The sequence below is a fragment of the Cyanistes caeruleus genome, chromosome 18 (assembly GCF_971803275.1).
Source record: "Cyanistes caeruleus chromosome 18, bCyaCae1.hap1.1, whole genome shotgun sequence".
Taxonomy (NCBI): domain Eukaryota; kingdom Metazoa; phylum Chordata; class Aves; order Passeriformes; family Paridae; genus Cyanistes; species Cyanistes caeruleus.
In genome coordinates, this window is record NC_141718.1 from 1,895,780 (window position 1) to 1,921,450 (window position 25,671).

The 25,671-nt window shown below is 51.3% G+C and overlaps 1 protein-coding gene across 23 annotated transcripts in view; it reads left to right on the forward strand.

Moving 5' to 3' along the window:
- The window catches only part of NCOR2 (nuclear receptor corepressor 2), a 225,541-nt gene that overhangs the window by 101,108 nt on the left and 98,762 nt on the right, over positions 1-25,671 (forward strand). For 19 of the 23 annotated variants that reach the window (XM_086855208.1, XM_086855219.1, XM_086855225.1 and 16 more), the window contains 2 exons: positions 9,775-9,954; positions 15,082-15,195. In XM_086855208.1, the coding sequence (XP_086711334.1) occupies positions 9,775-9,954; positions 15,082-15,195 (294 nt within the window). Of the gene's footprint in view, positions 1-1,524; positions 1,582-4,601; positions 4,785-9,774; positions 9,955-15,081; positions 15,196-25,671 lie in introns of those variants that run through there. The other 4 variants (XM_086855229.1, XM_086855228.1, XM_086855230.1 and 1 more) reach the window with 4 other exon arrangements.

Here is a 25,671-nt window from a genome sequence, read left to right on the forward strand (position 1 = left end):
ACATATCTCTATATTTGCTCCCTCCTATTCTTGTAAGCTGTTTTTTCAAAGGCTTCTTCTAGACTTGTGCAGTGATTCTGCCTTCAGCTGCCACAAGGAGAAAGACTCCCAGTCTCTAGCAAAGCTAAATATTGATTTGAGTCAATCTGGGTGCACTTGGAGACATCACTAGTGTTCATGAATGCAGCATAATCGCTGATTGGAGTGGGGAAATTTCATCATAAAGGCCCCAAAAGGGAGGTTTATTATTGCTTTCTTCCAAATGCCTGAATTTTATTAGCTTCAGTCATTCTTGGCAGGGCAGTGGAATGGGATTTTATAGTTAGCAAAGGAAAAGTAAACACAGTAATCATTTCACAGCCCTGTGCCTGCCAAACCAAGATGGAAATTCCAGCCTTGGTGGGAAGCTGCTGCTTTTGCTAACAGATAATAACAAATTCACTGTGGGTTTATTCTTTCTATGGGAGCTGTGATGTTCAGGTTTTTCTGTAATGTCCTGGTCTGGGGAAGCAGAGGTGCTTCGTGGTTTTCTGCAGGAACAGGCTGGGCAGGGGTTTGTGGTTTGAGCAACTCCCACAGCCATTCACAGGTAGAAATGATGTTTCTGCTCTGAGCCTTTGGGAACTGCTCTGTCCCGCACTCCTGTTGGTGTTTGGTTTTTCTGTGGTCGGCCTGGCTGTGGGTGCAGAGCTGAGCAATCCTGAAGGACGAATCTGAGACACCCTGATGCTCCTGCCACCCTGTGACCATCTCTAACTGCTGGATGGGGGGAGGTTACTACAGCATAAACCCAAAACTCTTTATGTTGTGTGCTTTCCTGGGCACGTTGAGTGCAGGGCTTGGCTGCCAGCTGGGGTCTGGAACAGCACCCACCTGTGTTTCCTGGTGGTGGGGGACGCTGCATCCTCCCACCCTCCTGCCCCGCCGGCTGCGGATGGCGCTGGGAACGGCCGGCACCGTCCCCCTGCCTGCTGCAGGATGCGACCTCCTGATGGAAAACCAGGCGGAGCAGAGAAGGAAATGGTTCCTCAAACAAGCAGTGAATGTCGAGGCAGCCCCTTCCACGTGTCTGCACAGTTATTAGAACAATCAGGCATTGAGCGCAGCCGGCTCTGACGGACGGTGCAGCTGACGGCTCCTGCCAGTGCTGATCCTGCCGGGTGCTGTCCGGGATGGCAGCAGCTGGGGCTGTGTCCCCCATCCCCACCCGTGTGTGTCCCGAGGTGCCAGCAGAGCACGGGACTTCGGGGCTGTTTGGGGCGCTCAGTGCGTGTGCTTTGTGCCACCTCGGGGCTGCCAGGCTGCTGGTGGATTCCTCAGGCAGTGCAGGTGTTGTCCCCACTGTGTCCCTCATGGTTTTTACAGCTGAGAGGTATTTGATGTCCTGCTCCATATGGCAGAGCAGGGCCAGAGTGAAGCTGTCCATGGGGTGAGCCACTGGGGCTCGGAGCTGGTGAGGCTGTGGCAGAGCTCAGTGGGTTCCGTTAGCAGCAGTTACTTCAGTTTGGGGAGCTGACACGGTTGGCGCGGCTGGGATTGAAGAGAGGTTGTGCTGCTGGGACTCCTCATCCTGGGCTGGAGGTGCTGTGAGTCTTGGGAGGGTTGTTGGTAGCCTTGGCTTGGTGGAATGGCTCTTGTGTGCAAGAGGAGGTCTGGGGTTGTCCCACAGCACAGCTCAGCCGCTGCTCAAACCATTTTAGATCTTGTTTGCATTTCTTTTTTCCATCAGTCAGTCTCCTCCTCAGCAGGCAGCTCAGTCTCCGGGATTTGGGGAAAATAATTCTGGGTGATGGTTGTGAGGGAGGGAGGGAGTGTGAGCTGCCTTTAAGTGTATCTCACTTGCAGCAGTAGTGGTTAAATAGAGCTGTCTTCAATCATTCCCTTCCCTCCCCTCTAAATTTGATTCCCCTTCAAGCCAACTTCCCAATATTGATGTTGTGTGCCATCCTGATTAACTCCCAGACAAATCCCTGCTTCACAGGGCTGCCGAGTGCTGCCCTGTGTGTATCCCGCTGGGATGTGTGTGCTGAGGAGTCCCTGCTCCTCCTCGCTCTCCTGCCTCCTCCCTGGCAATAGGAGGAAATTTAAATGTTTCTGAAGAGCAGCATTTCAATTTCAAAAGCTGTTCGTTCAAGTGCGTCTGGAGTGGGATTTCTCTCCCCCACTCCTCTCTGAATGGGAGCTTTAGAAGTCTCATTTCCTCTGCTTGATAACACCAGGCTGAGAAGGGCTTTTGTCTTTTCATTTCCCCTCAATTTTTTATTTTTAAATCAGTGAGGTTTGGAGAAGCTGCCGTGGTGGATTTTCCCTCCCCCTCATCTTTGTCCATGTGCTGGAGGACGCACCTGGCATCCCCCAGTGAACGAGCTGGAGCTTCCTGGGGCACATCCCACCTGGGAGCGCCCCGTCAGTCGCTCCTGGAGGCACAGGAGGAGCTTTGGTGGCACATCCGTGCTGTGTGCTGCCCTTCCCGGCCATCCAGACGGGGCTCTGGGCCCCCAGGACGGCGTTGGCTGGTGCTGAGCCTGGCTCAGGGTCCGGCCCCGTGTTTCCAACACGCGACGCTGCAGTGGCTCCAGTCCCACTGACTGCTCGCCCGCCTGCTTTTTTGGCTGACGTAGCTTTTCCAGTTGGCGTGAAATGATGTATTTTTGACGGGATGCTCAGCGGAGAGCAGATGTAAGCGGATGTAGTGCCCAGCTCCCACTTCTGCAGGAGTGATGGGTGTGGATGTAGGCACTGTCCCAGCAGTGCAGTGTTTGTGCTGTTCACTGGAGTATTGCACTGCTACGAAAAGGGATTTTTTTTCTGCAGACGCTTTTTTTACAACACTCGAGCCTGCTTTTCACATGGCATTAGGCCTGGAGGGCTTTCTACCTGCTTGAGGGATAGCTGGGATTTAGCAGGGACTATTCCAGCATCTTCTGTTAGAGGGAACTTGCCTGCTGGGATTAACACAGACCTTGATGCTTCATCCCTGCCTGGTTGACATGCTGGAAGGACTCAGAACGTGCTTTACTGCATGTGGTAGTTGAAAGAGGATGAGTGGTATTGCAAAAAAAAAAAAAGAAAATAAAATGGGGAGGCTGAAGCTTTCAAAGGCGTGGAGTGAGTGTTCCATTCCCCTGGGGTTTGTTGGGTTAGGTGACAAGGTGCTTCCTGGGCTGCCATAGGAGATTTGGGGATTGTGCCTGCACCCCCAGGCGGGGCACCCCCTCTGCCCCCCTAAAGAAACTCCACAAATAGAAATACAAAAACAGGCTCTGGTGATGATTCAGAGATTCCTGTGAAAGCTGCCTGAAATCAGCTGGCCCCAGGGAATGCAAGGGAGAGGTTTGAGCCCCAGCAAGGAGGAGCCAGGCTCTGCCAGGAGCTCCCTATTACCTTTAAAATGTGCCTCTGAAGCCGGGGGTGACCCCGCTGCCTGGCTGAGTGCCAAATTGGGCAATTAAAAATTTCCCTCCCTGCCTTGGCACGTGGTGTAATCGGAGGCGTTTTTTGCAGTTTGGTCCTTTTTAAGAGGCTTCAAACGTGCGCTCGTGTGTGCAGTGTCAGCACGGGTGGCTGCCGGCTGAACAAATCACTGAGAGAGCATTAAAACTGCAGATGGAGGGCTGGAGGAGCTTACTGCTTGTGGGATACTCTGACAACCTGAACTTGTCCTCCCCTTGTTTGTAGGAAGCAGCAGGAGCTTGTCTTTGCTGTACCTGCCCCTCTGTTCCGTGCTCTGTCTTGGCTGAGCAGGTCTCTGCCTTGCTCCATCCTCATCATCTGCTGGGTGCTCTCAGGCTTTTCTTTACCTGCCCAAACCATGCATTTATTCACATTTTATTATTTTGGGGCACTTGCTGTTGGCCTGGAATATTCCATACGTGCATGGTCCTTCCATCTCAGCCTTTTCCTTCCCTTTGCAGCACCTTTCCTGCAGCTTCCCAGAACCAGGAGCCCAACTCTGCTCAGTTCCAGCTCATTTTCCCTAAGGCAAGCACCAAGATGAGATTTTTATTAATTTTTTTTTTTCCTTTGACGTGGACACTTCTGCAGTGTTAACAAAAGGCAAAATCGCTGGCAGAGAGTCTCACCAGATGTATCAACTGTACTGAAGACGCTCAAAGAAAAAGTTCCCAGAATCTTTCTGAATGTTGCAGAAAGGCATATTTTCTTGTAAACTTGTTCTTGGAAGTGACAGAGTTGTTTTGGCTGAAATTCCTTGTTTAGGAAAAAAAGAAAAAATGAAAAAAAAAGACTAAAAGTGCCTAAAGCCGATATTCAGCATGGAAAATTTCAGTGCAGACACAGTTACTGTTTGAGCAAACTTGAGGTCAGCTGAAAATCCAGGGATGCAGAATAGGCAGTGTTGGGAAACTCTTAATGAGAGGTGGAGCAATTAGCTCCTTGTTGTAATGAGTAGATGGGTAGGTGAGAATTCATCACTCCTCTAAGTCAGTGGGGAACGTAGCATTCAATGCAGTTATTACCCACTAATGGGGAAACGCAGGAAGGGAATGAAAGGCACAGCATCCATTTGCTGGGTAATGCCTTCGGTGGCCGGGGGAGTTTGCCTGAGTAAGGATTTTTGGATTTGACCCGTTATTTTTCAGGCTGTCTCCGAGTCCATGAGCCCTGTTAGGCGGTGCTGCTGTAGAATCCTGCAGTCCTGAGATCCAGAGGCAGCATCTGTTCACTGTAACACCACGGAACGACTCTTTAGAGCACAAGCAAGTTCTGTGAGACCAGATACAAGGCTTTGGTTACTGCATTTAACTCAGGCTCTGGCTGGCGAGGTTTTACCACCCTCATAAATCTGCTGGGGAGGGGAGGCAGGGAGGGAGGGGTCAGCATTTGGTACTGGTTTTGCAATTAAATTGCTTCAAGCTGTTGAAACATTGGGGAAGTTTTTTGACCTACTTTCGTGCAAGCTTTAGAAATTGTTGGGATGTTTTCCGCTCTGTCTGCGTGGAATTCAGCTGGATTACGGAGGAAAGGAATTTTGTGGGCCTGCTCGTAAAGTCAGATTTATTTAAAAAAAGAAATTAAATTTAAAGAAAACCTGGTTTTGTCTTTAGACAGCTCCTTGCTCTCCAGCTTCATAAATCCCCATGAGAGCACGTAGTGGGCTGCATCCAGTGAAAGTGATCCGTGTTTTGCACATGCCGTGGGGATGGAGGAAGGAGGGGGATGATGCCTTGGTCCCACACCTGGCATCCCTGGGGAGCTCTGCTTGGCTTGCAGGGGAACATCCGTGTGTTCCTGGCTGCTGAGCATCAGCCAGGAGCTCCCCAGAGCACACTCGGGTCTCCATCCCGCTTCGGCAGCCCTCGGAGCACGCGGGGACGCAGCCCAGCAAGAGCCCAGCAGTATTTAAGAATTAAAACCTCGTTTGAAGGGCCAGGCTGCAGAAAGAGCCGTGAGCACAGCAGATGGCCATGGACAAAAGAATTGCAGTAACTCGATGTACTTTTCACTGCTCGGACTCCCTGACTTTTTGTACTCGTGTATCTCCCTGGGGAAACGAGACATAAGTTTTCAGCTCCATAACTTCTTCCCTCTGTCAGTGCTGTCATCCTGGGGCTTAGGATATGTCAGATTGTGTGGGACACTTCTCCAATTAAAAAACCAAATTCCTTTAGTCTGTATTTGGCTCATTTAAGAGTTTTGTATTCATGTTTTTACCTAAAAAGCTGACGGATGGAGGAGTGGGGTGTTGCTTTCCTGCTCGGTTCTCATCCCAGGGATGTGGGGAGCCCTGGGGGCTCAGTGTCTGCTCATCCCTGTGCTCCTGGACTGGGAGGATGAGCTGCTGGCTCTGCAGTGTGGCACAGCCCCACATGGATGGGGGTTTGGGAGGGGTGTTGGCTGCTGGAGTGCTGGAATGTTCACTGGCTCAGGTGATGGAGGCATCCCCACAAGGAGATCCCTTGATCACAAGTTCATGTGAAGTTTTTTTGGGAATTAATTTGAGCACAAATTGAGTGGCTCCAGCCTATCCTGCCTGCTTTGGCAATCTTCTCCAGCCCATGAGGACAGGAGATGTGTGTGGGGGCAGGTGTTAAAGATAACACCTCTTTAATCCCTCCTGGTGCTCCAGCAGGAAACGCTGCTGCTGGCTGATAATTAGAAAGTGAACAGACTGTGGAAGAGATGATGTTGGCATCCCTAAATCTCTGTCCTGGGCTTGGGGGAACATCACTAATGATCTGGATTAGAGAGGCAGAGAGAGAGGATGGTATGTAGGGCAAACACTGTGAGCTGTGCTGGAGATCCTGAGGCTCGTACCAAGCAAGGCTCTGTTCTCTTGGGATGCACTGATGGGCTGTGGAGGTTTGCAGGCTCCACTGGGGAGTTTTGAAGAGGCAGCTGACACAGTCAAGGGATCAGCAAGGTCAAAATGCACTTTGCAGCGAGAGTTAGGTGCAGATGGAGCAGAGCTACTGATCTGCTGTCTCCTGAGGGTGGGGAGCAGCTGAGCAAAATGACCCTTCAGGAAGGCTGGGCTGCATGCAGCTGTAGGTGCTGAGCTGAAGTGGGGCACAGATGCCCTTTTAAATCCCAAAACTCACCCGACTTTCCTGTGAGTATCACAGGCTGGGTCAGTAATGCTAAATAAGCAGGTGGAGACGGGCTGGTTCCAGTGTGTCCTGGGACCACACTTGGGGCTCTCACTGTAATTTTTTCAGATGCTGGTGTGTCTGAAGGCAGGGACATCAAATTTACCTGGAGACCTACTTGCTCTTCAAGGCATCAGTAGGCAGTTGGCTTATCCTTTTCCTTCCTCTGCATGTTTTTAAAGTCACTGCAATTGCAGGCTTGCTCCATTAGCTATGTTGGGAATTTCTATTCCTGAGCATGTAGAAGAAACCCACCCCAAAGTCTGGCCTTGCTCTTTGACAACCTCCTCAGTGATAATTGTTTTCTTCAGTGCCAGCACCTCCTCTTGCTGCAGGGAGGTTTGTGCAGCCTCTGCCCTCCTCACACCCACCCTTGTTATCATACAAATCACAAAACAAGGCCAGGGATAAACAGGAGCTGCAGTAGCTGTTAGCCATGTGTAAAAACAAATCACATGGAAACAGTGTAATTACTGAAAAAATACCAACTTGAGTAATGCAGTAATTGTTTTCTTCCCTCCAGCAGATTTATTCCACCTCTCGTGGCTCTTGCTGGTTTGGAAGTCTGTGACTTCACGTTAATAGGGAGAATTTCACGTTTCACACTGCACTTGTTCAGGGTATGACACTGTCTAGAGCAGGGGAATATATTTTGAGGGTTTCTTGAGAGCTGTAGGAAGCAGAGCACTAGTTGAAATATCTCTGACCATCAGGGTCTACTCCGTGCTCTGAGTGGACTCTGATCTTTGCAAATCTCTTCTCAATCCACTTTTGTGATTTTTAAGGGCTTCTTTATGCCTTGCATAAATCCATGAGCTCTGATTTTTGGATATCAGCTCTATATAGAGAAGATTTTTTCCCTTTTGTTTTGTTTCTTCCTTCTTTTTGCTGCTCGTCATTTTGTTGATTGAGAGGGTTGATTTAGTGACATTTAGTGACATGACAGTGCCCAGTATGTGAGGTCCAAGGACACATTGCCTCTCTCTATTGCTGTAATCGTCTCCTGATACCAAATGAGGATGATGTTTGTGCTGTGATTTGCAGCTGTTTCCCTTACTCAGCTTTGCTGCTCTTTTGCTTCAGATTCCTCAAGGTAAAAAGATAAAAATGTATCAGGAACCAGGTTTCCAAGGTGTTTTGTGCCCTGTCCTGCATATTGGCAGACATGAGGAAGTGTCATTTGTTTCATGTGCACAGTGAGGAGCCTTTCTCTCCTGCATTTTTGGCAGGCAACTTCCTTTCCTTCTGAAAAACCTACCCACTTACAAGCCACTGCCACTTCCCCTTCCTGTGCCTTAATCTGAACGAGATTTCATGAGCACCTAATTTATCTTTTGCTTCTTGTGGTTGTCCTGCTCCTCTTGACTTGGAAAAAAACCCCAAACCACAAAGAAACCCCAGCTGTGGAGAACACAAAGCCTTCCCACTTCAGCAGACTGACCATTTTTGGTGTCTAATGCTGGGAAAGTAACACAAGACGGGGATCTTCCCTTCAGGATTCTCCAGAAAGCTCTCACGTTCTTCTGGCTTCTCTTGGAGTGGATGCTGGATGCAGCCAGCTTAGCCTTTGTGCTGCTGGGGTTGGGTGGGGCTGAGGCAGGATGGTGAGAGCAGGGTTTTGGGGTGCTCCTTTGTTTTTCTGTCCCTTGGTGGCAGCAGCGGGAAGGGTGTTGGTGGCTGCGGGCTGCACCCAGCAGGGACAGGGTGGAGACCCCCCAGCAGGTGCTGTTGAGATGCTGAGTGGTACCAGGTGGTGCCTGCACGCTCACCACGTTCAGCAGGAGCTGCAGCAAGGCTGCTGAGTAACCCAGAGCCATCATCCACCATCCCTGGTTAGATGGGGCAGCACAGGGGGATCCACAAGCCACCATCCAGCTCCACCATGGCAGGGGTCAGGCCTGGCCTTTCATGGGTGTCAGCACAGAGGGGAGGGTGCTCAGCACCAGAACAAGGTTGGCTTTCTGCAGGGCTGCTGTAATGAAGGTGGTGAAGTTGTGTGGACTTCTTCCCTTGTTTGCCTCCCCTCATCTCTCTCCTCCCCTCGGCAGCAGCTGCCCAGGGTCTGTTTAGGGTTACAAATAGAGCCACTGCCCCTCTTCCCCGCCTCCAGAAAAAGAAACCCACCCACTCACTAAGCAAATGAATAGATAAACTTTTAATTAAGGCACTGGGTGGCTGCCAGAGAGGAGTGTCCTGGCTCAGGGTAGGCTGGTGGTGTGCCATGATCCCCATCTGTGGCCAGCAGCTTCATCCCAGGTGTGCTCATCCATGGGGTCAGGCTCATCCAGGCACACAGCTTGTGGTGCCAGAAATGGGCTCCACATTTGCTTTGGAGCTGCAGAGGGCGAGGGTGGTGTGCAGGATGCTCCTGGTGTACCAGCTAGTTGCACTGCTGGAGCAAAGCTGAGCGTTTGGATGTGTTTTCTCTCAGCCCTGGGCCATTAGAGCTGCTCCCTGTCATGGCCACGGAGGTTTTGCTGATCTCTCCAGTCTCTGACTCAAAGAGCTGAGAGCCTCTTCACCTGGAATTTGAAAAATGTTGGTTCAGTCTATTTTTATCCTGACTCACCTATCCCCTTTTTCTCCATATTTGGATGGAGGCATTCAACATCCAAGGCTCAGAGTATCCCCAGGGTTTAGGAAGAGAGAGTTTAGAAATGGAGAGTGAGATGGCCATGAAGGAGCCCTCTTTCCTCCCAGGGGTGCTCTCATAGCCCCTTCTCCTCCAGCATGGTTCATGCTGCTCTGGTCCCTGTGGCACTGTCCGAGGAGGATGTGACTGTGGTGTCTCATTTCTGCAGAGATGTGGCCTTGAGCCCTGTGAGGGACAGTGGTGCTGGGAGCTCCTGCATATGGATGGGTTTATTGATCCTGTAAGAGCATGAGCAGCACTCAAGGTGGTGCGAGCCTCTGAGGCTTTGTCAGGAGGAAGAGCTGCTGTCTCGTCTCTGGAAGAATAACCTGGTTCTCTTTGGAGATGCTGGAGGTTGTGGAGCACTGTGGTGATGTGATCTGACAGCTGGTACTCCCTAGTCTAGCAGGTTTTTTTTTTGAGGGTTTTGTGTATCTCAGAAGGCTGGGAATAGGCCAGGGAGCTGTGGGAGGATGAGAGAAGGATCCAGAGGCTCCTGGGAGAGAGATGATCTGGTTGTTTTATGCTTCCCAGGATCGTGGCCTGACTGGCAAACTGGAGCCCGTGTCTCCTGTGAGCCCTGCCCACCCTGAGGCCGAGCTGGACCTGCTGCCCGCCCGGCTCTCCAAGGAGGAGCTCATTCAGAACATGGACCGCGTAGACCGCGAGATCACCATGGTGGAGCAGCAGATCTCCAAGCTGAAGAAGAAGCAGGTAAGAGGATGTGGTCTGGAGGGGAACACGTGTCCTCGCTTCTGCATGCTGCCCCTGGCCCTGTCCTTGCCCCTGCCTGGCCACAGAGGGGAAGTGGCAGTGCCAGTGCACCAGGATCATCTGTGTGCTGTGCCTGCAGTGTGGAGCTGGAAGTCACAGGGTGAGGGAGGGAGCTTTGGAAACCCAGCTTGTAGCTCTTTGCACGTCAGAGAACCTGAAAGAGAAAAAAAAAAGTGTCCTCAGGGCCTTGGCAGTGGGTATGCAAGTGGTGAGCAGCAGAGCTGGGAGCACAGCCTGGGTTGTCCGAGTCATCCGTACAGCCCAGCACAACACAAGGTCTTTTCCTTTCCAGCAATTCTCTCTCCCCAGTGCTGGTGCTGCCAGTATTCAGTACCAAGCTGTTTAAAATATTGCTGTGATGACTAAATGGCCCTTCCAGTGCATCCAGTCCCCTTTCTCTGGGGCTTTCCAGCTCTGCAGCCTTGAGCAGCATCTGATCCAGCTCCAGTCAGGGCTGTGCTTGAGCAGGGATTTGAATCTGATCTTCCTGGCTGCAGCTTTACCCTGCACAGGAGCACTCCCCAGTAGAAGGATAACCCACTTGGTGTTGACCTGTACATAATTACCATAAACCCATTAAGAGATTAATATGACAAAACCTTCAGGGATGTCCGTGAAAAAACCCACAGACTTAAGGGCTTTCACTTCTTAAAGCAAATCACTTCTCTGTCTCTTTTTTTCTGCTTGCTTTATTTTCTTTGCTTGGGATGAGTTTTTGAACTCCCTGATGGCTGCTAATTCCAAACTGCCCAAGAGGAATGACCATTCCCAAGGGTTTGGAGCAACAGTAGGAATTTGGGATGGAGCAAAATATCTGCTTGGGCTGTTTGTTGAAGCTCCTTAGAATGAGCATGCACTTGCTCTTCCCCATCAGATCTGTATTTTCCCACACCAAACACAGTTCCTTTCTGTCCTGCAAGACAAAGCAGCAATATTTTCAATTTATTTTCAAACAATATGGCTTAATTAATGTGAAACACCCCTTTTTTGCCTTTTTGAAGGAGAGGAAGCCAAGAGTGGGCAGAAGCAGCTGTGCTGGGGGTGTGATGAGGCAGCAGCACTGTATGCCAGCTCCTGGGGCCCAGGGGAGCATCTGGAGCAATGGAAACCACAGAGGTTCCTCTTGCTGGCTTTGGTGGGAGCTGGGTGAAGGCAGCCCTTCCCCTCTCCCTCGTAGGAAGCTCAGACAAAATGTTGGTGTCCCCTCCCACCTGGCAGCCTGGCTGCTGGTCCATGTTTTTCACTCACAATTGAGGAAAGAGCTGCAAACCAAGGTCATTTCCTGCTCTGGAAAAAAGGGCTTTCCGGGTGGGATACATCCCTGGCAGGGCAGGGCATGAGAGCTGGGAGGACTGGCAGCTCCAATGATCCACTGCCTGACTTTTCAGGGATGCTGAGGAGCTGCTGCTGATGCTGGCAGGAGCAGCATATGCTCCTCGCCGTTACAATCAAACTGTCCTTCCGTAAGGAAATGGGGTTTTTATTGTTGGCTGCTCAGTTGCTTTATTTCTTCCCTATGAACAAATTTTATGATTGTTCCTTCCCACAAAAATGCTCTGTTAAATGGGGAAGAAGGTGAAAGTGGCTGTTGGCAGTAAAAGTGTCCCCTCCCTTCCTTTTATTTTATTCTTTTTTTTTTTTCTCTTTTTTTGGCACATGGTGGCAAAGTCATATGGTAGCAAAACTGACCCCCCTCCACTATGGCCTCCTTCCCTCTCTGGCTGGAGCTTTCCCCATCCCAGTCCTCCAGCAGAGCTAGCACATCTGGGAAGAAGTGTTTTTGGAGCAGGGGGTCCTGTCTGAGATGCTCCAGGAACGTTTTGTGCATCTGTGCATCTGAGCTGTCAGTGCAGGAGCACAAGTGAGGGAAAGCAATGAGCCTGGAACAGATACTGCTCCTGCAGGAACGTCAGTGGAGCAGGGGAGAAATTGTATGCAGCCAGAATATCCTAATGCTTTTCCCCTCTGTCTTTGGGAGGCCTTCTCAGGGTAATTAAATACACTTGTATGGAAAGGCTGTGCAAAAAAAAACCCAAACCAACCACAATCTACCATCTCTTTCTGGTTGTTCCAAAAATGGCAGGGAAGGCTCTGCCTGGACTTTGCAAGAAGCAAACGTCTTCAGCAAGCTGAGAAACCTTCCCCAAACCCTGCACACCCCTGGCAGGAGGCCACCTCCGTCAGCCATCCCCCGCTCATTCATGCGCCATATGCGCTTAAATCTCTCGCTGAGTCCTCTCTCCCCCTCTTCCTGACAGGGAAGGATAATCCTTATGCATTTATTCCTGGCAGCGGTACCGGGGATGTGAAGGAGAAATAAACTGCTGGGCTGTTCTCTGCAGTGGCGCCTGAGCCTCCCCGGGCGCTGAGCTCAGCCAAGGGCTCTCCGGGAGTACAACACTCCCACCTGGTGATGGAGGTGGAGCCGGCTGGGTGGAAGAGCTCCAGGCTTTCCCCTTCCATCGGGCTGAGTTTGCTGTGTTCTCTTGGAAAGTGGTTTTCAGAGCTGCCTTGTGGCTGGAAGGCTCTGCTCTCCCCGGGCAGTACCCAGGTGATGGCAGCAGTGTGTGTGTGTGACAGCCTTGGCTTCACCAGGCAGGTGTCTGCAGCACTGGGACCTTCCTGAAACATCACCCACCTTGTCACCAGTGCTGCAGCCTGCAGTGCTCCCTCTCTAGCACATGGTCCAGCCAAAGGGTCTCTCTTTCCTGGAGGGGACACCTCTTCCACTTGGGAATGGGTTGGCCTGGGGGTGCCAGGGCTATGGCTAATGGTGGCACCTTGCATCCCTTCACCTGCTGCCCTGTCTTCCATTTGGGGAGAGGAGGGAGGTCTTGGGCAGCCACTGCTGGGAGGAGGGAGGGAGTGTGGAGCCGTCAAGACTCATCTCTCATCTCACTCTCTCCCTCTAAAGGTCACAGTCCCAGCCTGGCTTTTGTGGCAGACCTTTAAGAAATCCATTTTGTCCCTGTCTGGGAACCCTGACCTATTTTGCTTTGCCATTTCCCACGGCTCCCAGGAGTAGCTGTCAGGTGTGCTGCCTCCAGCCCCTCCTCACATCCTTACCCCAGCATCTGGCCCTTTAATATCCATACAGTGCTACACCACAGCAAGTAGAGTTTAATTCTCTACTGTATTTCAGCTATAATTAGATTTTTATTTTTTCTTCTAATGAGCTGTTTTTAATAAGCCTCCACTTAGTGGCAAACTTTCGTTTCCTGATAGGCCATCAAACCCTCCCCTCTGAAATCCCTTGTTGCACACCCAACCACTTGGCAGAATTTTTGTGGGTTTCCAGAACGATGCAGCCAAGTTTTGGATGCTTTGACTTTTTTCTTAACACAAATATTTTCCCCAAGAGAAGTAGATGTGTCTGATCCCTTTTGCTGGTTTGTTCTTTGGAGTTTTTGGAGTTCATCCCATGGGAGTGAGGATGTGTGATAGGGTGCCGAGAAGAGCTGGCAGGTCCTGGAAGTGCTGCTTCTGTGCCAGGGCTGATGCCAAATACAGCTTTGCAGCCGTGGCTTCCAGGGGAGCTCTTGTCCCCTGTCCTGTGGTTTGGGCCACCTGAGATGTGGCTGTGGTTGGGAACAGCAGAGGCCTGGGGCTGCTGCTGTGGTTGGAGCCTTCTGTGCCACGCTGGGGCTGTTTGCAGGCAGGAAGGGACGGATCCCTGCAGTGCTGGGAAAGCTTCATCCCCTTCCAGGGTGCAGATGGTTCAAGCTGGGCAGTTCCTGGCTGTTCTCACTCGTGGCTGGGGTAACTCTAAGGCTATTGGTGATGCCAATTTATGGGACACAGGCTCATCTCAGCTGCTGGCAACAGCAGCTTTTTTGGCTGTATCTTGATGTTCCCTAAGGTGTTGCTTTTCCCTCTATGGGGAGAGGTACCCACCAGTGGAGAGGTGGAGTCCACAGCATAGGGTGCTTCATCCATCCAAACACAATTTTAGGAGTGTGACTTTTCTCAGCCAAGCCATTAGACCTGTCTGGGCGCTTAAGTGCTTTCTTGGGTTCATCCCAAGTGCATCTTCCCATCCTGGTGTGCTAAAAGTGTCATCAGCAGGAGCAGAGATGATGGGGAGGAGGAATAGATGTTCACCTTCTTCTTAGGCCACCAGCCACCACTGTCCCCAGGAGGTCAGTGGTGTGCTCGCCTCTGGTGCAAGCCAAGTCCCTGGTGCATTTTCTCCCTAGTACAAAACTCTCTCGATTTTCCTCATGCTTCAACAGGGGATGCTTTAGCTGCAGGAAAAAAAATATTTGGAGATTCATAGCCTAGCAGGGAAAAAATCCTCAGCGTTTTTTGACAGCCGCTCCCTCTCCCGTTCCTGTGCTGCCCCGCAGCTGCCGCGCACGGCTGCGCTCTCCCTCCTCACAGGCTGGCCCCAGGAGGAGCCTGGAGAAATCTGTGATTTCCTCTTTCAGCTGAGCAGTTCCTCAAACTTACAGGAAGGGCTGGGATGTCTCCTCCCACCTCACAGTGTTGGGAGAGACGGAGCTGCAGGTGGAATATCAAGTTTAGCTGCTGATATTCCAAAGTGCAGGGATGGCTGGTGCACGAGTCATTTAATTGAGAACAGTCATCCCAAGGTACGTCCTCCAACCACTCCATTGAAGGGTGAAACTGAGGGTGGAGAGCAGCCTTGCTCATCACCCCTGGCTCCTCCACCTCTCCCTGCACGCAGCAACAGCTCCAGAGGCAGGTAGCAGCAGAAAGCCGGGCTGGAGCTGTGGTTTCATTTAAGTGTTCCCAGTAAAATCGTTACTTCTAGCCTCAGGCCCGTTCCAGGAGGCTCCTTTGAGGCAGGTCCTCATCCTCCATACCTAAAGCACGCCGACCCACGAGCGCAGGGTGGGTGCCTGGGGCAGGCCAGCGCTGCGCCTGCGTGGCTGGGGCTGCTGCGAGCTCTCCTCCCTCTCCCCGTCCCTGCCCGTGTCTCGCAGGAAGTCTCCTACCATGGCGGTTTCTACCTGGGTCACGGCACCACACAGAGTCTCGTGTGGATGGGGACGGCTGCATTTCTTGCTGTGACTCACCCTCCTCCTCCCCCCTCTCCTTCCACAGCAACAGTTGGAGGAAGAAGCAGCCAAACCACCAGAGCCTGAAAAACCCATCTCTCCCCCTCCTATCGAGTCCAAACATCGCAGCTTGGTGCAGATCATCTACGACGAGAACAGGGTGAGTCTGGGAATGATGGAAGGACAAAGGTGTGGTCGTGCCGTGTCACCGTGGCCAGGGATGGGGAGGTTGGTAAGGATCAGGTGGGGGATTTTCCTGGGTGTTACCTTTGGGGTGAAGGGTGTGGGAGTGGGGTGGATGGAGCATGGTCAGGACGGTGTCAGGATGGTGTGGATGAGCACTAATGTCTTCTGAAGAACCTGCCTGGGGGGTTTCCTGTGATCAGCCTCAGAACATTCAAGACATGTTTCAGATTCCTCTCTGTTAAACAGTTTGCTTCATCCTCTCCCCTGGGAGTGAACCAGCCTGAAAGCTGCCTCAAGGGGTGGGCTTTGACATGGTGGGTGGGCTGCATGGATGGAGGGTGACATCTGTGGTGCTCTAATACTGGCAGGCCAGCTGTGAGCTCTCCTGGCTGCTCCTAAGCCCCCCAGGCTGGAGCAGCAAGGATGTGGATGCAGCCATGGCTGGATTTGTGGACATTTGATGCTGTAAATAGCATTAACAAAGGTCAGGCTGGCATCCCTGGCTCTGGATCTCTGCCTTGACCGCTCATTTATCAGCCGTTGCCTGTAATAGCAGCCCGAGGAGAGATGAATTTTGCTGTGTGCATCGGAGCAATGCTCAGAAATTGGGCCCTTTGGTAGATAATCAAGCATATTCATTTTCATTTAGGTGTTGGATAAAAAGGATGATTTTGCATAAAAGGAAAACTACCAGTCGCTAATTATTTTGAATTGCGAGGCCTGCGATTTCACTGGGAGCTGCAGAAATCCAGGTGCCTGACTCCTAAAAAGAAAAAAAAAATCGCCTACCCTGCGCTCCCAGGCAGTGCAATTTTCCTGGTTTTCCTTTTTCCATCTGCTTCTCTCCCTGAGCAGTAGGAAACCCAGTGCTGGCACGGTGTGTTGTGTGAGTGGGTGAAGGCTGAGGTCGATGTGTTTGAAGCATTAGCAAGTGCCAGCTGGTGATGGCTTCACAGCACTGGGCTTTGGGGCAGGTGCTGAGTGTTCCTCAAAGCCATTCTCACCACCCAGTGCCCTCTCTGGGGGTCCTGGGCTAGATGGCTTGTGCTCCTGTGCAAGGGGGGAAGCTCAAAAACACTGAGCTCTGAAACGTTTTTATTCCTGTTCATTTGAGCCCCATCCTCCTTGGACACTCTTGTGTAGCTGAACCACGTTACAAGGGGAAGAAATGGGTGATGGTGGTGAAGCAGGAGGGAAAAGTGATCTTCAGCCATCACATCCCCAACAGCCTGCACTGTAGCAGTCCCCATTGGCTGGAGCTGGCTCAGGGCTGGCTTTGTCACCTCTCATCTCTGCCCATGCCAGCAGAAGGGTCACACGTTCCCTCCCACCACTTTCTCCACAGCAGACAGGATCTGCTCTCCATCCACCACTCAGGGCAGTCCCTTGGCATTTCTGTCCTGTCTCATGGGTGATGGCAGAGATTATGGAGGGCACGGAGTTCAACCTTTCTCCTGGAAAGTGCAGGGCCGTAGCACCTGGGACACTGTCACACACTGCTCAGAGCTGGTGGCATCCCAATCCCAGCCAGCTTGGTGCCAGGACTTTCACCATTAACCTTTGTGGTAGGTACACTCATTCCAGGTGGGTGCCCAGCAAGCAAAGGTCACACTGGACACCAAAATGTGTATAATAATTTCAAATCCAGCTCTGTCTTCATGTCTGAATATCCCAGGGATAGGCAAACAGTGATTGTTCCCTGTTCTTGTGAAGTCCCGTTGCGTGTCGTGTGTGAGGAGCCCGCCTGTGGGCAGGAGACTCCAACCAACAACCTTCCTTTGGCTTGATAGAAACCAGAGCAGGCTGAGCAGGTTCCTCCTTTGGAGAAGACAGGCTCTGTCTGTGGGCAGCAGAGAGCTGACAGCACCACTGGCCAGCTGTGGTGGCTGAGGGGTGGAAAGACCCTTTCCAGTACCACAGCAGGGGGAGGCTGAGCTGGGGAAGGGAGCGCTGAGTGTTGTCTTTGTGGAGGCTCCAGGAACCAGGGTGGGAATCAGGTTGTAATTGCTCTTCTAAAGAACATTCAGGGGCTCAGCTTTCAGCCTCGAGTACCAAATGTTTGGGATGCATTTTAGTGGTGACTGCTCGTCCTTTGAGGCCAGGAGGGGGAAGCTGGAAGAGGAAGGGTGTTGGGATTAGAGTCAGTTGAGGTTGTGGAAAGGAGTGGCTGTAGGGTGGGTTTGATGGAAGCACATCCTGCAGGTGTATCCAGCTCTCTGTGAACATGGGAGAGGTCCAGACACTCCTGTGCTGATCTGCAGCTTTACAGTTAATTGCAAGGTGGCTTGGTCGGAGCAAAGGCCTGCAAGCCAGGTAGAAATGTATTGATTCAGAGCGAGGAAGGTCACTGAGCCAAATTTCAAGCTTTTCTGCCTTTTCTGTGCCGTGGAAAAGCAGTGAAGTTGATGCCTGGAGGTCTACTTGTGGGAAAAGCGTCGATAAGGGCTGAGCCAGGGCTCCAGCCCATGCACAAAGGGAAGGAAAGCCAGATTTACTCGCATCGCTTGGCTTGTGGCTTGCTCGAGGGAGGCAGTGCACGGCAAGAAATGCAAATAAAAAGAGGATATTCAGGCCTCAGGAGGAGGCGAGAAAGGAAAGCGCCCCAGAAGTGCTGGCAAAGCCTGAAATGATCTTTAAAGAGCAACCTTGTGGAAGGGGCAGAAAGCCAGCCCTCGTGCCAATCCCCGAGCAGGTGGGAGGCGACAGCTTCGCGGAGGGGCTCCTGCCTGGCTCTGGCTGAGCTCCCCGTGAAGCGCGGCTCTGTGCTCCGCCGAGCCCGTTCCCACCGCTCCTGCCAGGCCGTGCCGGAGCCGCACACTGCCGCCAGTCATCCCCCAACAAAGGAGAGACCAAAAACGCTCCATGGGAGATGAGGGGTTACGTGAGGACAGCGCAGCTAGAAAAGCCGGAAAATCAAGTTAGCCAGCCATTCTGTGACCTACTTTCCTTTTGGCGATAGCTGTGGCTTTGCAGGCGTGAATGGTTTCTAATTTTAGCTTATGGTTCATCAGGGAAGTCTGTATATTTTTCTCACCACCGTGCTGCGTATGGATGAGGGGTTGGGACGAGGGCGGCGCTGGACTGTATCCGATTTTCTCCAAATTCAGGTTTTCTGATGCTAAATGCCCATCACGCTGCTGTTCCCTCTTGTGACCTACTTAATGCGTATGATTTGAAAAGTTCCTCGGTGTCAGGGAGGATAATTATGGAAAATGTGACCTGTAATCCCCTCTTGCTACACTCTGCTGGACATGTAATTGATTTCCAGAAAAAAAAAAAAGGTGACTGTACAGATTCTACTGGGGAAGAGTGGAGAGAAGCTGCTCTTGACTGCAGTCAAATCCTGCACTATGAGCCTGTGATGGCATTTGGGAAGCTTTTAGGGGACTTGGATTGTGGAGGAACATTTGATATTAAAGATCCAGTTGATATTAAAGGTGCTTTCTCCCCTGCTATGTGCTGACCAAAGCCATTTTCTCTTGTGTCCAAAGATGGGCTGTGAAGTTGCACCCAAAAATGTATTTTTTGGGAAATCTTTGCAGTATAACACAGAAAAACACACATTTATGTATCCAAGCCAAAATTTCAACTGTGTCAACTGTACCATTTCTGAAAGGATTTATGAGAATGGGAGTTAATGTTTTTTGGTACTGTCTGAGAACAGACAGTGGGACAGCACTGTCAGAAGCATTTGAATCCTACTTTCAAAAGTGTGTTCAGTCCTCGAAGGAACAAAATGATGTTTGAAAACAGTTATGGGGTATACAATAGCCAGGAGCCTTTGAAAAGTGCTGTGGGAAGCTCAGGGGGAAGTTTTGGCTGCAGGGTGGTGCCCAGGGGCTCCTCTTCAGGAGCTGGCTGCTGGCAGGGTGGCACAGGGAAATCAGGTTGGGATGGATGCCTCGGTTCATCCAGAGGCTGACAGTGATGGAGACATTGGGGATCTCCTAAATTAAACCCTGTGAGTGATTTCAGTGTCTCCCCTGCAGAAGAAAGCTGATCTCTGCTGGGTCTGGCACCTCAGAGGTGGTGGCTGCGTGACACAGCCTCCTTGAGGGCTTTAATTTGCACCTCTGGGATGTGTTATTGTATGAACAGAATTTATCTTCCTTCTGCCTCAAATCCCCATAACCAGGACAGATCATCTGTGTGTATTTTTAGCTGTAGCTTTATTCCACTGGGCGTTCCCGGGATTCCTTGCATCCACCTTCCCTTGAAATCAGGTGAACCTACCTGGGCTTGAAGATGTTTTTGTGCTTTAAACAGAAATTTCCAAGACCCTTGCTGAGGCCAGGGAGGGGAGAGCAGCATTGCTCTGTGCCTTTCCTGGGATACAGGGCTGGCTGAGCTCTCCTGGGCGGTGTGTCCTAGAGGAAGCTGCTACTCAACAGCCCACCATGGCTTGGCTGGGTGAATTCTCCTCCAAGTCACCTGTGTGTCCCAAAAATTCCTGCTTATGTGCACACAGAGGTACCTGTGCCATCTCTCTGATGTTGTGGAGCCCACGGGTGCTCAATCCAGCTCTCAGCAAACCAGATGTGAATGTTTGGAGGTCCCTGCTGTGCACCAGAGGCAGGAGGACTCCTGCTCAGAGGCCAGCAAGAAGACAGAAAGCAGCTCCCGTGCTCGTGTCCCTGCAAAGCAGCTCACGTCAGCTTCCTCCGAAACATTGCGCTCGTTTATGGGAGAGGGAGAGGTCGCGTCAGGACGTGGCGTGACTTCGCCTCCGCCGCCGTGCCAGGGAGGGGACACCTCGTGCTGTGACCCACCACAGCGTGGCCAGGGCTGGGACCAGTCCCCCCACGTCACCCTGTGGGTGCCAACAGCCACAGGAGCCCATCCCTGCTGTCAGCCCTCCGAAAAACTGCGTTTGATGCAGTGCAGGCGCTGGAAGCAGCAGCAGAGTCTGTCTTGCTCTTGAGATTGAGCTGGTGGAAATCAATAAGATTAAATTTTAATTCGTTTTCTGTCTTGATGCTTGTTCCTTCAAAAGGGCACAGCTATCTATCTATAAATTCAGCATTATGCTGTAAAATTGGAATTCAAAGGGCTGTTTGGAACTTTTTCCATCCCCTGCTGCTGTTGTGTCTGTGCAGAGCACGTTCCCAGCTATCCGTTTACCCCCAAATACCTTCATAAAGCATTAATGCCCCATCCATAAATAAGAGAATAAATAAATGAAGGCTTTTAGCATTGCAAAATATAATCTTGCCGTTAACTACTCACAGACACTGAGTGTGACTCAGATCCTACAGGGATTTGATGTCTGTAGAACTCTGATTTTCTATGAACTCCTGATTTACATGAGAAAGGGAAGAATCGGGCCTGCCTTGTCAGCACCGAGCTGTGCAGTAAATAAGACCTTAACAGTAAAAGTGCTTTTGAGCATTTAATCTACGGGGCTTTTTTCAAATTCTAGTTTACGTGGTAGTTGGGATGGGGGTGTTTCGTATTTGGCTGATGAAAGGGCCTTGTTTGTTTTGCTTTTGTTTCTAATAACTTTTATTCTGCCTCAAAATGGGCTTTTGGAAAGTCCAGAGGAAAAACTGGAATTTTTTCCAGTTTTCAGGCCAGAAATTCAGATGCTATTGACATTTCTGCATGATAGCAAGATTCCCAAAAAGATAAAATTTAAACAATTACCCTGGAGTCATTGAGAATCTTGTAATTTTTTATTGGATTTTATGGAAATTTTCATTTGTTTTGGCTTTTTAATGGTCCTGGTGTCTGTTTTGGGATCTGGAGTTCCCGATAGATATATTGATTTAGAAGATTTGTCTGTGATTAACCCAGACCATGGCCACATCCTTCATTTTCAGGTCTTGTAAGAAGTGATGAGAGCTGCAAAGATCCCAAATCTGCCAGAAGGCAGACTGCACCACAGCTCTGGCTCTTGGGTTGGGTGACTGGAGCTTTCCTGTAACTGCTGCTAAAACGTGGATTTCTGGAAGTTTTCCTTGCAATGCCAACACTTGCAGCAGTTTTGCAGTGGTGGAACATTCAGCTGTGGTTTGCAGTGGCAGAATCTTGCTGGCACATCACTTTAGCCTTAGGGTGCCTTCGAAGGGCAGCAGCACCTTGCAGGCAGCAGAGCAGGATGAGAGTGTGAGTGGAAACCCAGCTGCGCCTGGGGTTCCCTCCCTGGCCATGGACAGGGTGTGAGTGAGCCAAGGACTGAAACTGTCAGGCAGTGATGAGCCAAAGGCAGAGAGTAGCAGATAACCAAAATGAGTAGTTTTGTCATGCTCTGTGGGGTGACTGGGGACTGGTGTGAGCACATGGCTCCAACATCACCATTTTCCTCTGTTTCCTTACCAATTGGGATGAGTCATTTGTAACCCCCAGTGCATCATGTGCTGGCCCCAGCCCTGGGGACAGTGCTGTCACTGCTGGTGTGCTGGGGAGATGGCTCCAGCTCAGCACAGGCAGCTGCATCCCATGGGCACCCCTGGAAAGCATCAGCCCCTGGGCCAGGTGAGAGGGGCTGGGCTCATGCCACTGAGGCTGGCCAAGGTTCCCTGGTGCTCAGGGCATTTGGAGAGCCCAGGGGAGGGCACTCACTCTTGGTCTGCTGAGAGCTCTGTGGTGGCCATGCCTGCAGGAGCTGGAGAGGGACGAGTGCTGCTTTCCCTTCCACAACACCGGGGCTCATCCCACCTGCTTTGTGTGGAGGGCAGCAAATTGCTGGGGTGGTTTGGCTCTCAGAGAGAGCATGCTGAGGTTTAAAGGAGAGGAAAAAATAGTACTTGTGGCTGGAGGAGTGAAAATCTTTCCCTATGGAACGGGCATTGCCAGGTTGTGGTTTGGTCCCAGCATATTTTGGCTGTACTGTTTGCTTTCTGCTGCATGCAGAGAGGTGTCTTGCCTGAGGGTTTCCATGATTTCTGCTGACTCCAGCCACACTTCTCCTGAACTTTGTTTTAAACAAAATCCCACTCCAGCCTGCCTCTCTGCCGTGCTGCTCCCACAGCCCCGCCTGTCCGGGGGATGTGGTGCCAGGACGGGAACTTCTCCCAGCACCGTCCTGTGCGCAGCCTCCTGCCTCTGGAAGGGCTTTGCATATCTGTGTGCAGGACATGCCTGGTCCCAAATAGAAACCCTCCCATTCCCCAGCACTGCTGCCTACGGGTTGCTATAAATAACCCCAGGAGCACGGTTCAGCTGCAGCAGCTTTGTGCTGCATGGAACCGTGGCTGGAGCCGGTCCAAGAAAGTGCCGCCTCCTAATTTCAGATCCGCTTTCTCAAAATAACTCCTGTGTTTCCTTCTCTTCCATTTTTAAACTTTGCTTTAAGAAGAGCCCACGCAAAATCCCAGGCTCTCCCTCCTCTGGTTTCGGTTGCTCCGCTGCCTCGTGGGGCTGGCTCGTCATCCCCACGGGAGCTCACATGGCCGGAAAGTTGCTCTCCTGCCTGCTTTCCCCTCCCAAGCCTATTTTAAGTTTCTTCAAAGGAAAAGCAAGGGGCTGGAGTTTGCTTTGGAAGCCAAATGCTCTTCAGGCGAGAATGAAGATTTTTGTAGTCTGCAGGGAGGTTTTTGCTGTTGGTGAAGATCTCTTTAGCTCCAGGCCCCGTGGAGGAGCATGAGCTGGGGTAAGAGCTCCATTTGCCTGCCTGTGCCCCTGCCTGGGGGGAAACACGTTCTGCAGGGGCAAATGCTGCTGCCTGATACATCTGTGGGCCCCACAGCGATGGTGTTTTTGATTTAGACATGTTTCTTGAGGCATTGATCCCTCCAAAAATGCACTTGGAGGTCCCTTCGTGAGCACCACTGCTCCACTGCTGGAGCAATATTTCAGGATTCTCTACCAGATCAAGAAAAGAGGTCTTTGCCTGCTTGCTGGGGAGCTGCAGAGGGACTGTAAAAGTGGTGGGATCTTCATGTATCTCACTAGAGGTAAAGGCTTGGGTTTGCTTCTTGGTACATTTCCTTCTGTTAAACAGCAGGAATGCAGGCATGGGTGGGGTCGTTCAGCAGATGTTGGATGAGCCCTGTGGTTTTCTTCTGCAGGGCCCATCACTAAACATGCTCCTAACAAAATCAGTATTGGAGCCAAGTCCTAGGTGGCCGTGCCTTCGGAAGGGAAAGGATTTACCAGGACTGCTGATGTTCCTTAGCAAAAGTCCTGCTGCTGCAGGAGGGCCTGGGGGGGCTGCCTTTGTACCTAAACAGTTCCAGGTTTGCATAAATTCTCCAGTCAGGCTTCTGGCTTGCTGGCTCCCTAGGCAGGAACACACCTCCCTGTGTCTGTCTGTCCTTAGGGATGAGCCCAAGTGTGGTGGGAACATTCTGCTGGGTGTTTTATGGTCTTCCCAATTCTGCCGCCAGCTCTCACCTCGGCCTGCCAGGCCTTTCAGACAGCTCGTTATGCTGCTGCTGTGATCTGATAAAGGCAGCAAGGAGCATCAGCAATTACAGTGGGTGTCAAGTGTTAATTGGGCAGCTTTCAAGATAGAGGCATTTCTTTGTGTACGTACAAAGATATGACGTGCTCGGAATAGCTTCTCCTCCTGATCTTTCCTTCTGGAGACGTGTACATTGCAGTTGGTTAATGCAAGACAAATTATGTCATTCTTCTTGATTCGCCACATGTTCTGCCTATGGTGGTTTGCCTCTGGCTTGTCTCATTAAGTTGTCTAAACATGGCAAACGCAGCAAGCTGAATATACTCAGCTTTTTCTCAAAGTTAATCTCATTGTACACACGGGCCTGCAGCATCACCGGTCCCTTGCTGTGCCATCCCTGCTGCCAGGGCATCTTCCACCTGTGCTGGTGCCCAGGAGAACAGGCCCATGGTGGGACTGTCTGCCTTGAGTGAGGCTACAATCTACCCATAATTATGCAGAATGCAGTTGATTAGTTTGCTGCTTTTTGTCCCAGGTACGCATCAAAAATTTTTTGGTAAGCTGATGCCTCCAGCTTACCAGCAGCCAATGGCAGGTAGGAGGGCATTGGCCGAATCATATCCTTGGCCACTGTTGTAGAGTGATTTTAGCAATTTTAATGATCCTTCCTCTCCTGCAAATCTTATTCCTGGTTTTCATTCTGTAAGACTTGTTAATGCCACAGTGCTGATGTTCTCCAAGGTCAGATTTTACCGTGCATGAAGACCAAAACACTAAGCTCTGTCTCAGAGTTCTCCATTGTGTGATGAATTTTTCCAAGGGGCAGATCCCTGGGCAGGCTTGGCTCATTCCCAGTAACAGAGTCAGGTGGGCAGTGATGGTGCCAAGGGGTGCTGTGGATAAGCAGGAGGGGATGCTGCTGCCTGCCCTGTGTGGGGATGGTGCCAGAGCAGGCTCACTGCATGCTTACATTGGTTACACCCCTCTTAGCATCCTTAAAATCACTTTTAAATTGCACAAAAGCTTTGTGTTCTCCTGAGTGTTGTAAATACAGGAAGTGTCTCTTGGTCATGCTGCAGTGAGGCACCTGCTGCAGGCTTTGCAGCTGGGATGGGGCTGGTTTTGGCCAGGGCAGCCCCACCACGGGCAGGGTGACTCCTGCAGCTGCTTGGGGTGACTCTTTCAAAGTCACTCCTGTGCAGATCAGACTCTGTGTGGGTGCACAAGGGCCCAGTGAGGAGTCTGCACACCTCCAGCTGCATCAGTGCTTTTGAGGACCTGCCAGTGGTGGGGGGAGAGATGAAACTTTTGGAAACCCTTCAAGGGGGTGGATGGGGTGGCAAGTGGCAGGGCATGTGCCAGTCTTTGGCGAGACAGTCCTGGGAAACTCATCCTACCCTGAGACACTGTGAGAGGTGCTTGATGCTGGAGAGCCAGACCCCAGGAGCTGAAATCCCTTCCCTGCCCTGGGGGAACTTTCCCCAGGCTTTGCCAAGCCCCACTGCTTCTGTCAGGAGCCCAGAGCCCAGCCCACCCCTGCTCCACAGGCCTGGGGCTCAGCTCCCTTTTTTAGACAGCTGGGGATTTTCTCTCTCCCTTACCCCAAAATAGCTAAAACTACCTATTTTATCTGAACCTCTGAAAATCCATCTCCTCATCCCCATCACTGTCAGGTATTTGGCTTTAGCGGCTCAGCCCGTGGTGTCGGCAGCAGGCAGTGATCTGGATTTATTGGACTGTCAGTAACCCCCCTGAACAGCCTGGCTTTGCGAGGAAGTGCTGTTTACTGAAAATGTCATCTTTTATTTAGACTCCTGCTACAGCCAACCCGTGTCTTTTTTTTCAGGCCTGTTTAATTAGTAACCACTGCACAGCCCCTGACACGTGTTCCTGGGTGTTTTTTTCCCTTTAATAAGCACTAGGTAGCCTGGCCGGGGGCGGGAGGGGATGAGGAAGGCCTCCTCTGCGGCAGGGAGGGGAGGGGAGCCAGAGCACGACGAGGAGCCAAGGGCAGCTCAACTCTAATGATCACATGCTCGTCAAGCGATGAATCCTAGAAAGGGCATCTCTGCGTGCGTGCCACTCTGCCCGCCCTCCTCCTCCTCC